The sequence below is a fragment of the Athene cunicularia genome (assembly GCF_003259725.1).
Source record: "Athene cunicularia isolate RWA chromosome 1 unlocalized genomic scaffold, athCun1 chr1_part1, whole genome shotgun sequence".
In the NCBI taxonomy this organism is placed as follows: Eukaryota; Metazoa; Chordata; class Aves; order Strigiformes; family Strigidae; genus Athene; species Athene cunicularia.
This window is the reverse complement of record NW_020799091.1, coordinates 57,039,959-57,054,062: the sequence shown is the minus strand read 5'-3', so window position 1 is coordinate 57,054,062 and position 14,104 is coordinate 57,039,959. Positions and strand designations below refer to the sequence as shown.

General features: G+C 39.1%; 1 protein-coding gene across 6 annotated transcripts in view; it reads left to right on the top strand.

The window, feature by feature from the left end:
- TMTC4 (transmembrane and tetratricopeptide repeat containing 4) overlaps positions 1–14,104 on the top strand; it is a 61,357-nt gene that overhangs the window by 24,758 nt on the left and 22,495 nt on the right. For all 6 annotated transcript variants that reach the window (XR_003397661.1, XR_003397660.1, XM_026841245.1 and 3 more), the window contains exons 5-8: positions 5,331–5,428; positions 7,509–7,601; positions 12,291–12,452; positions 13,205–13,407. Coding sequence is in view for 4 of the 6 variants with exons in the window: in XM_026841245.1 (XP_026697046.1) it covers positions 5,331–5,428; positions 7,509–7,601; positions 12,291–12,452; positions 13,205–13,407 (556 nt within the window). In the remaining 2 variants the exon portion in view is untranslated. The remainder of the gene's footprint in view (positions 1–5,330; positions 5,429–7,508; positions 7,602–12,290; positions 12,453–13,204; positions 13,408–14,104) is intronic.

Below are 14,104 nucleotides of genomic sequence, written 5' to 3'. Positions count from 1 at the left end.
ATGCTTCCTGGCCATTGCAGCCTGGCAGCACCTCTGGACTTAATCGGCATATTCCTTATTCCTTAAAAGTTCCAACCAAATTTTTAAAATTATCTGTTAGAACCAGACAAAGTAAAGACCTAATGAAGAATGTATCTTTACATTTTTAACAGTGAGGTTTCTATTACTCCTAGTGTAGTCTTCCAGCTGTTATTTGTACCCAATCTATAACAACTTCGTGCAGCCCATATTTTTTCTGGCATATTTCACACTGTCTCCATTGGTATTCTCATGCCTTTGTGAAGTCAAGGTATAGGATGTGTACAGGTTTACTTTCATTGGAAAGGCCCCTTTTTCTTCTGTCCAAGTCAGAAATTATACCTAGTTTAATATAAATGGCTAAAATATGTTTGTGGCAAACAATCACATCCTTTTATATTTCAGAGGGTCACCTAGAAAATATTTTGCCTAAGTGGTTTTTTTTTTCTGGGTAATCTTGACCAGCCAGCTTAGCTTTGTTTCTTTATCTTACCCTTTTGTATCCCTCTTTAAAAGTAGGCATGAGGCATTGTTTTATTTTATTTCAAGCTTGTGGAAACTTATGTTTTTTATGACTTCTTAGAGATAACAGTTGAGATTGCTCTGGGTTGTATAGGACCTGTTGGAGTGAATTTGACCAATTGTAATTTAAAACAGATTAAATTCTCTGTAAAGTCTGTGTCTTGTAGTTCACTGTTTTTCCTTTTGTTTTTGCTTCCTTTCTTCTTGTGTTGTGCTTGCCATCTGATTGCAGCTGACCTCTGTGAAAAAATGAAGCAAAAAGGAATAGAAAGCTTCTGTTTCCTTGGCATTGTCCATTTTCCTTCCAACTCAGTATTGGAATAAGTCCTTCCTTGCTGCTCTTCTTCTTACTAAAATATATATGGAATTGTGGCATTTTTTCTTTACATAAATTACCTTTTCTCAATTTGTGATGTGACCTGTCTGAACTTGTTTCTGTTTGAGTCTGCTGGTGCTACACATGTCCTTGATAATTTGACCTAGTTCCATTTTTTCCTACTGCTCTTATGTTTCAAATCATCAAAGCATTTGTGAATTTTCTCTTGGTCTCTTATCATATATGCTTCCCACTGTCTTCCATGTTAAGATAGTTTGTATTTGTGTACTGAATACTGCTTCTCTGGGAAGTACTTAGTTGTCCTGACTTCCTTCTGCCAGAAATTCGTTATGGGAAGAAGTCTCTCAGGAAAAGAAAGTATACTTCTGTAAACTTAGTGAAATTCATTGGCTTTGTTCACTGTTCTCCCTTTTACACTCACTAAGAATGACTGTCATTTTGTGAACACAGTAAATTACTTTGCCTCCCATTTTGCATTCTCTCAGCTAGTTTATTTCTACATTTTTAAAAAAAACAGAAAAAAATCAAAAATTTCAAGAACTGGCTGAACAGTCTGGCGTATTGCAGAGTTTGAAGAGCTCAAGAGTTCCTTCAAGGGATGTATTTAGGACAGATTCCTTTTATTCTTAGCAATACTCTTTGAATTTTGAAGCCACTTCCTCCATGAATTGTACTCCTCAGTTGTTCTTCTGTATAATTGATTGAGCTGGAGATTTCTAATTGCATTTTTTTTGTTGTTGCAATTTTCTTTATTTTATTCATTCTGTATTTTGTATTTCCATGTTTTTAGTATTGTTGTGTATGGCTTCTTTCATTCAGAAAGCTTTATTTTAACTTTACAACATCTGCACCTCTGATGTTAAGTCTCACCTCACCTGTGAGGACATAATTTGGAGCAGAGGGAAAAGGAACAACTGCTTACTAGGTATTGCAGGGATCAATATCAAACATCTTAGCATTCACTCTGAAGCTATAATCTTAGGTAAGAAAGGACTGCTAGAACCAACATCAAAACATGTTCTTCCACATATTTTTATGAAGACTTCTGATCTATGCCACAATAAGAGTATCATAGAATCATAGAATGCTTTGGGTTGGAAAGGACCTTAAAGATCATTTAGTCCCAACCCCCTGCCATGGGCAGGGACACCTTCTACTAGCCCAGGTTGCTCAAAGCCTCGTCGAGCCTGGCCTTGAACACTGCCAGGGAGGGGACAGCCACAGCTTCTCTGGGCAACCTGTGCCAGTGTCTCACCACCCTCACAGTAAAGAATTTCTTCCTTATATCTAATCTAAATTTATGCTTTTTCAGTTTAAAACCACTACCCCTCGTCCTATCACTGCAATCCCTGATGAAGAGTCCCTCCCTATCCTTCCTGTAGGCTCTCTTTAAGTACTGGGAGGCTGCTATAAGGTCTTCTCTGGACCCTTCCCTTTTCCTGGCTGAACAACCCCAACTCTCTCAGCCTGTCCTCAAAAGGGAGGTGCTCCAGCCCCCTTATCATCTTCATGTCCCTCCTCTGGACCAGCTTCAACAGGTCCATGTCTTTCTTATGTTGGGGACCCCAGAGCTGGACGCAGTACTGCAGGTGGGGTCTCACAAGAGTGGAGTAGAGGAGGAGAATCAGCTCCCTCAACCTGCTGGCAACACTTCTCTTGATGCAGCCCAGGATATGGTGGCTTTCTGGGCTGCAAACGTACATTGCTGGCTCATATTCAGTTTTCTGTCCACCAGTACCCCCAAGTCCTTCCCCACAGGGCTGCTTTCAATCCACTCATCTCCCAGCCTGTATTTGTGCTTGGGATTGCCTCAGCCTATGTGCAGGACCTTGTACCTGACCCTGTTGAACTTCATGAGGTTTTCGCGGACCCACCTTTCAAGCTTGTCAAGGTCCCTCTGGATGGCGCATCCCTTCCCTCCAACATGTCGACCGCACCACAGAGCTTGATGTCATCAGCAAACTGCTGAGGGTGCACTCAATCCCCCTGTCCGTGTCACCAACAAAGATGTTAAACAGTGCCGGTCCCAATACCAACCCCTGAGGAACACCACTTGTCACTGCTCTCCACTTGGATATCGAGCCATCGACCACAAGTGTTTGAGTGTGACCATCCAGCCAATTCCTTATCCACTGAGTGATCCATCCATCAAATCCATGTGTCTCCCATTTAGAGACAAGGATGTTGTGAGGAACAGTGTCAAATGCTTTTCACAAGTCCAGCTAGATGACATCAGTTGCTCTTCCCTTGTTCACCACTAGTGTAACCCCATCGTGGAAGGCCACCAAATTTGTGAGGCACGATTTGCCCTCAGTGAATCCATGTTGGCTGTTACCAATCACCTCCTTATTTTCTATCTGCCTTAGCATAGTTATCAGGAAGATCTGCTCCAGGATCTTGCTGGGCACAGAGTTGAGACTGACTGGCCTGTGTTTCCCTGGGTCTTCCTTTTTCCCCTTTTTAAAAATGGGGGTTATATTTGCCCTTTTCCAGTCAGTGAGAGCTTTGCTGGACTGCCACGGCTTCTCAGGTACGATGGACAGTGGCTTAGTCACTTCATCTGCCAGTTCCCTCAGGACCCACGGATGCAACTCATCAGGCCCCATGGACTTGTGCACCTTCAGGTTCCTTAGATGGTCTCAAACCTGATCTTCTCCTACAGTGGGTGGTTCTTCATGCCTTTACCTTCTGTGACTTGGGCCGTGTGGCTGGACCCCTTGTTGGTGAAGACTGAGGGGAAAAAAGTAATCGACTGCCTCAGCCTTCACCATATCCCAGGTAAGCAGGTTTCCCGTTTCCTTCTGGAGAGGGAAATTTTTCCCTACTCTTCCTTTTATCACCAACGTACCTGTAAATGCTTTTCTTGTTTGCCTTGACATCCCTGGCCACATTTAATTCTCATAGGGCTTTGGCGTTTGTAACCTGATCCCTGGCTGCTCGGGCAGTTTCTTTGCATTCCTCCCAGATTATCTGTCCTTGCTTCCACCCTCTGTAAGCTTCCTTTTTATGTTTGAGCTTGTCCAGGAGCTCCTTGTTCATCCATGCAGGCCTCCTGGAAGTCTTACCTGACTTCCTCTCTTAGTCTGCTTCAAAATGAATGAGCAGACCAATGTCAGCAGGTCCTTTTTACACCTGTGGTTATGGTTTGCATCTGACTCAAAAACATCTGAGCTAGTATATTAGTTTCTGTTTATAATCAGTGAAGAGAGAGATCTACTTCTTCGAAAGGTGGACTACATTTAATTAGGTAACTTAATCCCTAAAGGCATCCTCTTCTCTCAACCAATTAGAAAGGAAGCCTAGTATACTAGTTTAGGTGTCAGTGCCTTCTGGTGAAATTAATCTTAATTCTTCCATTTATCATTTCCATAGACCATTATTGCAGTTCTGTTTAAGTACTGAGGGTCAAACCTGCATTAGCAGTAGGGAAGAACTGCTCTAGAGATCAAGGAAAGTAAGAAAGGGATTCAGTCAATTAATGTAGAGTTTAACTTTGTTTTTTCACGTGCCAAGTTAAAGATTGATTCTTGTGATGCCTGTAGAGGCCATGTTGCTTGAATCAAGAAACTGCCTCTCAATGGGCAGAGTGCTTCCCTCTGTTGCTTGCACCTGTGGAGTAGAGGTTGCGACAAATACGTTTTTATGTGAAGTGCCCATGTACTGTGTGTGTGACAGTACCTTGGCTGAAGTAGGGCTTATTGTTATATTAATCTCAGAAATGCCTGCTTGTAGTACCCAAAATCAGCTACATGGTGCAGTCTTTAAAGACTCTTTCTTTGAGTAGAAGCTGTAGTTACTCTTGATCTCTTAACCCCAGAGTTCCTCACCCTGCTGTAAAACTGCTTCCTGAGTGCAAGAACTAACTGCTTCTCTGCTCAGATGCTGAAATTTTTGAGCTCCGTGGCATTCCATTGCAGTGCTAATGAAATGACATGAGGTACTTGCTAAATGCAGTAGCCCTGGAGGAGCAGCTCATTGTGCCTTTGTAGATTAGACTACACTTAAAACAGTTTGCGTGTGTGATTCTTCATGTGTAACCGTTAGAAAGAATTTCTTGTTCTTATGGTAGCTTGGAAGAGAGTGGCCAGTAATGATAGAGCTCTAGCTAAAGATGATAAATGTGTCTAAATATTGGAGATTAACCTTTGCAGATCATGAATTGTGGAAACTGTGTGAAGCTTCTGCCAGTCTAATTAATCTGGCTAAAACGTCTAACAAATAGGAAGATTTCTAATGTCTCTGAGACTAGAAACTGACTTCAATAAAGGGACAAATGCCAGCATATTGCAGGAGGTGTCCTATGCTTTTTAAGTCTGTGTATCCAGACCTTGACTGATAGAAAAGATTGTGAGATTAAATGCTGTATATTTTTTAAATTCTAATTCTAGTTTAGATTTCTAACTTTACCTTTAAATGTATAAACCTAATGTGATGGCATGCTTTATCTTGACAGATAAGGAAGGACATAATTTTTCTATATTCTGGGTGCTGGTGAGTGTTATCCTAGGTGCAGTAGCCATGCTGTGCAAAGAACAAGGAATTACAATACTGGTAAGAATCCTCTTATTGACTGAATTTTGACCTCAGCATCTGTCAGGTGCAGTTATAAAGCCTACAGAGATGAATCTTCTCCACAGCTAATTACATGCACACCTTTTTGTTCTGTACAGAAAACTAGTTAATGTTGACAAAAAGCAGTATTCTAGTAGATCTGTCTTAATTGTATCCCTGGAAATCTGTTGGAATTCTTCATTTTATCTTTTGTAAGCAGGTTGCATATATCTGTTCATTTTTTTGCAAAATTTAAAAGATCTACAGTATTAGTTTCAATGCATATCACATTCGTTTGCCTTGTTTTTTGAATGTAATTGTTGACATAGCAGAACTACAAACCTCTCGTTGAAGGCTTACGAACAAAGCTGTAACTGGGGGAGAGCATTTTTAAAAGCTCCATCCTCTTGCTTTTGTGAACAGTTTAGAAGTAGGGTCATTGTTTATGCATTTCTAATACTGAATCTCTTCCTCCTGTCCCTTATTTAAGGATCTGCCAATGCAAATAGATATAATTACTGTTCATGTTCACTGTGCTCTTGCTTTTTATTACTTCAGTGAAGGCATTCTGTTTTGGGTGACCAAATCATCCACCTGAAATGCTACATCTGTGATTCTTACTTTTTATATAGCCATATATCTTTGTAAAGAAATTTGATTTATAGCTTCAACTGACATAAAGCAACAGAATCAGAAGAATTCTTTGCAGCAAGGGCCCTCTTGTCCTTGCTAGGAAAAAAACAGAGAGGAAATTACAAAAAACTTGCTTTAAGACATTATTTTTGGATTAGATGTTTGTAGAGTGATGTATTTTTCAAAGGTGTTTGTAAGGAAAACATAAGGAATTATCTTAAAACATGGTGTGATCATTTCCTTTAGTGGTATGAAGTAATTATGTGAGCTGGCAGACACAGAATTGTTACTGGATCTGGGTTTTTTATTTGTTTGCTGTTGCATTGCTTGGACGATTATGTTTATTGTTGTGCTGAGAGGCATGGGTCAGAGGGGTGAAAGGATAAATCAGACATTTGAAGATTACTTGTAGGCTGAATGTATTTTTTGGCAGGATTCTTGCTTTCCTATTTCCATGCAAGTGAGCCAAAAGACTTCTAACTGTCAGGCAGCCTTTCTACATGGAACCACACCACTCTCTAACCTATCTTCTGTCTTTTCCCTTTGACTGTTAGAGACCTGTGGTGTCCCAGTGTACTAACTCTTTGCCTCACATGGAACTATTTATACTGTCTTTTTTCTGTTTAGTCTTTAGAACACTGAGGTAATTTCCAAAGTTATTACAATATAGGCTAAATTTTCAAGGATTGTCATGGTTGGTGATTGCTGAAACATTGAAGGGAAAATGTTAAAGTTGGATTTTGCTGGTCACCTCAACAGAATTACCTTTGGGTGCATTTTAGTTGCTTGCTTAGGGGTAGTATGTGCAAGTATAGTCCTGAAAAGCACTGAATATGCTCTAGTTTTATGTATAGTGGTTGATGTCACATAGAACTATGCTCTTTTTTTTTCCAGCAACTTTCACTGTGTATATTTGTGTAATTTCAAGAAAGGCAAGCCTGATACCTCTGTTAAATCTTTCTGAGCCTTTGTTTGTTTGTTGTGACAATTTATGTAATTTAAAAATAGTATTTCTGAACTGTGAGTCAAAAGATACCATGCTGTGCAGCAAAAAAAAAGTAGAAGGCTTAAAGTAAATTACCTTTTGACCATTTACACAGCATTTACACTGCGGAACTTTGGGGAAAGAAGACAAAGTGCAGAATACTGTTGAGACCATGCATATGGGGTCTAACTTGCTGGTATATGGGCTATTCCATGTAGCTATTCCACGTAGCAGGAAAATCCCCATTACAGTAACAGGATATTCTACTCATCTGAGCTCAGGTTCTCAATTTACCATTCTGCCATCATTGCTACCAACATATCTTCTCTACTTGTTTGGAATCAGAAATAAGATGTGCAATAACTCATGGTAGAAGTGGAATTTAAGATGTATGTAAATAAAAAAATAGTTGTGGTTAGCTGCTCCATCTTATGCTCTTATTTTTTTCTCTTGGTTGCTTAGGGTTTGAATGCAGTGTTTGATGCACTGGTGATTAACAAGCTAAATGTTTTGGAGCTTATTCAAAAGTTACTACATAAGGACAAGTCACTGGAGGTGAGTCCTCAGAAGTTTTGTTATTCTGGCCATTCAGTCATATACTAAAAGATAAAGGTACAATTTCTGACAGTTTTGTTGTTGAGAATTAAAAAAGCCCATAGAGGTATTTTCAGTCAGCCTAGTAAATCAATGTGCTGACATCTTTGCAGCAACATGAGTAGTAATGGGATAGCATTAGAATTGCACTGGATAGTGAAATCCATTCCACACTTCTCTCAACAGTATGTTAAAAATGTGACGTGCAAGAGCTGACTGCTTGATGCAACAAGTTCTTCAGGGTCAGTAGACAGACACCTGAAATGTTTGTTTAACACAGTTTGGTCAGAGTAAAGAGAGAGATTTATTCAGCTTCTCAAATGAGATAGTTAGACATTTGAAAAAGTACATTAAAAAAATATTATGTCTACTTTGCCAATCCTACTAAAGTATTATGCTGGTTTTTTTCAGAATACAAATTACCAAACAGGAGACAGTTCCTAGTAGCTTGGGAGTTTAAAATAAAAACTATGTAAGCACTGATAGTCGCTAAGGATAGAATTTCTTACTTTTGTTGATATCACTTTATCTAGTATTGGCTCAAGTGGAATCTGGCACCTAGTATTTGCACTAGCATACAAATCACAGAAACAGACAGCCTCAGGTGAATGATTGATAGCAGCCAAATAGACCAATAGCCTACTGGAACATCACTACTGTTCAACAATTAATCATTTGCCCCTCCCATCTAAGGTTCAGCAAGGCAAAGGAATATTCATTGTTCTTTGCATCAATCAGTGGTTTCACTGTAGAGAAGTCTTGCTCATGCTTCTGAGTAGCACAAGTCCTTGGGGCTTTTAAATTCCTTTGTAAAGAGCGAAGGGAGGAATTTCAGGAGGAAATCAGTGAAAGTGAAATCTCTAGACCTGAAACAGTAGATTTGACCAAGAACAGCTAAGTGAGGGGTACAGGAGTATTTCAGGCAACAAATAGGAATGCTGGAGAATTTTGCTGTATAATGAGAGTAACGTCAACTAGGATATGACAAGGAAAGAGTTTGGAGCTGTAGTGGACTAAAGCAGAGCCAGTTCAGAATTAACGTCATGAAAATAAAAGGTAATAAGGAGTACCCTGGGAATAAGTGGCCAGTCAGCTGCACATCAGTGCCTGGTAAGATCATGGAACAAATCGTCCTGGAAGTTATGTCAAAATGTATGAAAAACAGGGAGGAGATTAGGGACAGCCAGTGTTGCTTCACCAAGGGCAGATCATGCCTGACTAATCTAGTGGCCTATGATAGAGTGATTGCATCAGTGTACAAGAGAAGAGCTGCTGCTGTCATCTACCTGGATTTCTGTAAGGCCTTTGATATGATCCCCCCACAGCATTTTTGACACTTAAATGGAGAGATATGAGTTTGACTGATGGACTGTTAGATGGATAATGAATTGGCTGGATGTCTGCATCCAAAGAATTACAGTCAATGGCTCAATGTCCAAGTGGAAACTGTAATGAGTGGTGTCCTCAAGGGTCCATACTCAGACCAATACTATTTAAAATCTTCATCGGTGACATAGATAGTGTGATTGAGTGCATCCTCAGCAAGTTTGCCAACAACACCAAGCTGTGTGGTGCAGTTTAGGGAAGGGATACCATCCAGAGTGACCCTGACAGACTTGAGAAGTAGGACAATGTGAACCTTATGAAGTTCAACAAGGCCAAGTGCATTGCACCTGGGTCAGGGCAACCCCCAATATTAGTACAGTCTGGGGGATGAACAGATTGAGATCAGCCCTGCAGAGAAGAACTTGGGAATAGTGGGGGATGAAAAATTGGATATGAGCCTGCAATGTGAGCTTGCATCCCAAAAAGCCAACCATATCCTGAGCTGCATAAAAAGAAGCATGGCCAGCAGGTTAAAAGAGGTGATTCCTCCCCTCCAATACACTCTTGTGAGACTCCACCTGGAGTACTGTGTTTGGCTCTGGGGTGGATGGAAGACATGGATGGACCTGTTAGAGCGGGTCCAGAGGAGGGTGACAAAAATGGTCAGGGGGCTAGAGCACCTCCCTTGTGACAACAGGCTGAGAGAGTTGGGATTATTAAGCCTGGAGAAGAGAAGGCTCCAGTAGATCTTATTGTAGCCTTTCTATATATAAAAGTGACTTATAAGAAAGATGGAGAGAGACTTTTTACCAGGGCCTGTAGGGACAGGACAAGGAGAAATGGTTTTAAACTGAAAGAGAGTAGATTTAGATTGAATAAAATGGAATACAACCTTTTCAGCTGGAAGGGACCTACAATGATCATCTAGTCCAACTACCTGGCTACTTCAGGGCTAACTAAAAGCCTCTTAAACACTAACAGGCTTGGGGCATCAACCACCTCTCTAGGAAGCCTGTTCCAGTGTTTGACCAATAATAAATTCTTTATAATGAGGGTGGTGAGACACTGGAACAGGTTTCCCAGAGAAGCTGTGGCTGCCCCCTCCCTGGCAGTGTTCAAGGCCAGGTTGCACGGGGCTTTGAGCAACCTGGTCTAGTGGAAGATGACCCTGCCCATGGCAGAGGGGCTTGGAATTAGATGATGTTTAGAGGTCCCTTCCAACCCAAATCATTCTGTGATTTTGTGAAATGTGTCAGAGTTAAACCTTTTTGGAGCATTACTCTTGAAACATGAAAAGGTCAAAGCATCATGCTTCCATTTTGTGACTTTTAAACAGCTGTGGTTGTAGAAAACATGAAATATGTCTTTTTTTTCTTGTTTTAATATAAGTAATTAATTTTAGCTTCTGACACCTACACTTCCATGAAAAGAGCAGAACAGGTTTCTGTACCTAAGATTTGTTTTGTTGAAAGACAGATCTTAAATTTTCCTTCTTGCAGATTTTTTTTCTTCTTGATTGAGACAGGTTTCAATTTCATGCCAGATTTCAGTTAACTCTAAATCAAAGATAATACGTTAACACTTCTTCCGCTTTTAAAATTCTGCCTACTAAGAGATTTTGTGGTGATTTGTGAAATCTGGCCTTTAAGAAGCTGCATGTACTGTTAAAAAACATGAAGCCTGGGATAAGGTTTTATGTGGTTAATTTGTTATAAGGCAGTTACAAATTGTCACTATATTGTCTTTCTTCATACCACAGTTCTCTTCCAAAAGCAGTTTTTAGGAATGGTTTTCTTATAATCCTAATTGTAGTGACTTTGGTTACTGACATGTGTAAGTTAGAAGTAACTATTTGAGCACAAAGGCTAACTTACGTAAAATCAACATTACAAACTTCTTTATCCTTAGGCATTCAGTTAAATTTTTATGATGACTCCATTGTCGACTACAAATATTAAAAACCCATCTGAATATTGCTTTTAAACTTGACTCTTTCATCATTTTGGAGAATAAATATGTTCAGCCAGGGTGCTGTTGGATGTCTGTCTGTGCAGTAAGCCTACTTTTTTTTTTTTTAAGTCTTCAGAAGTAACTAATATCAATCTCCTAAATAATTATGTTGGTGCTTGCTAATCAGGATATTGCAACAATAGGTAATAATAATCAGTGTGCCAGTTCCCACAGAAGACATAGAATTGATCATGTATAACTATCAGTACATTTTTAAAGGTAATAGAAGCAGAGCAGACTAAGGGAGGAAGGCAGGAATAAAGGAAAGCTAATACTGGAGATCACATGACCATATTTTTTAGGATCCAGTCAACTCTTCCATGTAAAAATCCATAGTTATCATTCGCTAACTGGGTATGGAAGCTTGGATTTACATCTCAAAGCTCTGACAGGGATATCATTACGGTTACTCATGATTCTGTTTCCAGTCTCTACTGGTTAAGCTTGAAGAACCTCTAGAGTATGCATTGGTTTTCTTTTCATTGATGAAGCTGATGTGTGCTTGGCGGATATGTGTTATCCTTCATTGAGGAAAAAATGGAAAAGTCTGTCAAATTTAGCTTCTGTGATGTCACTTCTCTATGCTTTGTGTGCATTGACTTCTTTAGACCCTAAAGTGTATATTGTAAAGCATGTGATGTAAATCAATGGAGTTAATGTAGATAAAACGCAAATTTTTGTAGATCTTGGGTAATTTTAGCCTGACCAAAGTGATTTGAGTGCCTGTTTGTTAACAGCTTTTTAATCACATTAGTGATTGTGGAAATTTTAATTCAATTCCTAATTCCTCCCAGTTTCTAACTATGCAGTTTGCTTGTTGTATACATATAATTAATTCTACCTCTAAAGAGACCTAAGTGGACAAAAACTTTCCATGATAAGCAGTCAGCTGGATATAGCTATTTAAAACAAAGTTCACAAAGTAACCATCCTCCATTCAAAAATATATATATCAATTTAATATGCCATATACTAAAGGCTGTATTCTGCTCAAATTCTCTGTGTAAAATTACATCAGCTATAGAATTACTGAAGATTTGTAGATGAGAGACTTCTTGAACAAAAAAGTTTTTGGATTGAAAAGGAAATTAAAATGTTTGCAAAAGGTATTTTGCAATTAGTCAATGAAAGCATAGTAATGTCCGAGAGCTTTCTAGTAACTGCAAAAATAATAAAAATGTCAACTCTAATAGCAAAAATGCACAGGAATAGCTGCTTCTCTCTGAGACAGTGGAGAAAAGGATGTGAATGTAGGGGAGAAGAGAACAAAATAATGGGTTTTATATGAGGGATTTTTTTCTTTCTTCCCTGTAGAATGCTGGGCTGTTAAGAAAGGGGCTGCTTTTCAGGATAACTCTTCTGATGTCTGGAGGGGCCAGTATACTTTATATACGCTGGAGGATTATGGGCACAGGGCCACCGGCTTTCACTGAAGTAGACAACCCAGCTTCGTTTGCAGACAGTCTGTTTGTGAGAGTAAGTTATGAAGCTGCTTTTTTCTGGCCAGCTCAGAACATTTGTCTGTGTCATCAAATTGGATTTTCTTTTCTGTGCTTCAAAGAAACAATAGTGGGCAGTCTTTACATTTCAAGATATGTGATGCTGTGATGATTTTCTGCAATTTTTAAAATGGTATACCGTTTATACTCTTTGTATGCAATTTAGCATGTACTGCACACATTAAAGTACATTTCCATGTACTCACTATTTTTCCCATGCATGCAAGAACTTAGCTTTTGCTGGGTTTTAGCCCTTTTCCACATACTGTGCTTGACTTTTCATCCTTTCTTTCACAATTGAAGAAAATAGCATCAAGTTCTGGTCTGGTGCACTTGGAGTATGTCTTGGCTTTATATCTCTGACTGCATTAAAGCTCTTTCTGGAGATGGAGAATGAAGAGTGAAGACAGTGGGTGCTGTCTTGACATTTTCTCCTATTGTAGGACAATATTTTCTTCATGTGTGGATATTGGTTCGACAGTGCAGAATTATATTTCCCTTCTCTGAATAGGAGAGCCACCTAGATATGTTTTAAAAAAATTAAAATTAATTTTACAGCTGTAAAATAAATGGATATGTAACTAGTTGTAGTCTTAACAGTATTTTAAGCCTCTATTGCATGAGACATATTTTGTGATAAGGGAAATGATAGCAGAGAGAAGAACTAGAGTTGCTCCCCCCTCTTAAGTTTAGTATCAAATAAATGTTTGTTTTCTTTTTGACTGACAGGCTATAAACTATAATTACTACTATTCATTGAATGCATGGCTGCTGTTGTGTCCCTGGTGGCTGTGTTTTGATTGGTCAATGGGCTGCATACCCCTCATTAAATCCGTCAGTGACTGGAGGATAATTGCACTAGCAGCACTTTGGTTCTGCCTAATTGGTCTGATATGCCAAGCTCTGTGCTCAGAAGACAGCCATAAGAGAAGGTAAGAGACAGTGATGAATTTTAAATGCCTGGCCAACTTGAGTACAGTATTATTTTGTTAAATCCACTACTGATAATTTTAACAATTCAGTGCAACCAGTGTCTAGCAAATGCAGTTCAAATAAATATTTATAGCTGTCATTACGGTTTTATCGCAATTTGGGCCCATCACTGTACATTGACTAGTGGGAAACAGAGTTGGAGGAGGAGTGGATGGCTGCTTTATTTTTCTTCTGAAATGGCATTTTGAGATCCTTAACACTGTAGGTGGTAAAAAGTAATATGTGCTCAGAGCAGAGTAGGAAATGATGTATGTTGTTGTTCCTCATTCTTACAAGTCATCATCTCATTTAATCTTCTCTTAATAATTAAATACAGAGGAGATGTCCCTTGAAAGGAGATAGAAATTCTGGCTAAGGCCATAGAATTAAAAAGTAAAATGCTGACGCATAGTATCTACTGAAGGAACAACGTGTACTTTACCAAAGGAACTAAAAACTTTATTGTAAACTATTAATTCACTAAGGGCTTCTGTTTAACTTTTCAGGTTCTGTTCCCATGAATTTTATGTATAATTAATTTTTCAGTTCTTTAAAATTTTTCAACAGCTCAATTGGAGCAAGGTCGTTTTTTTGTTCAGTGTTGAATATTTTCTTTTTCTTTTCTGTGGTATTCTGTAATTTCATCTCTTCCCCCCC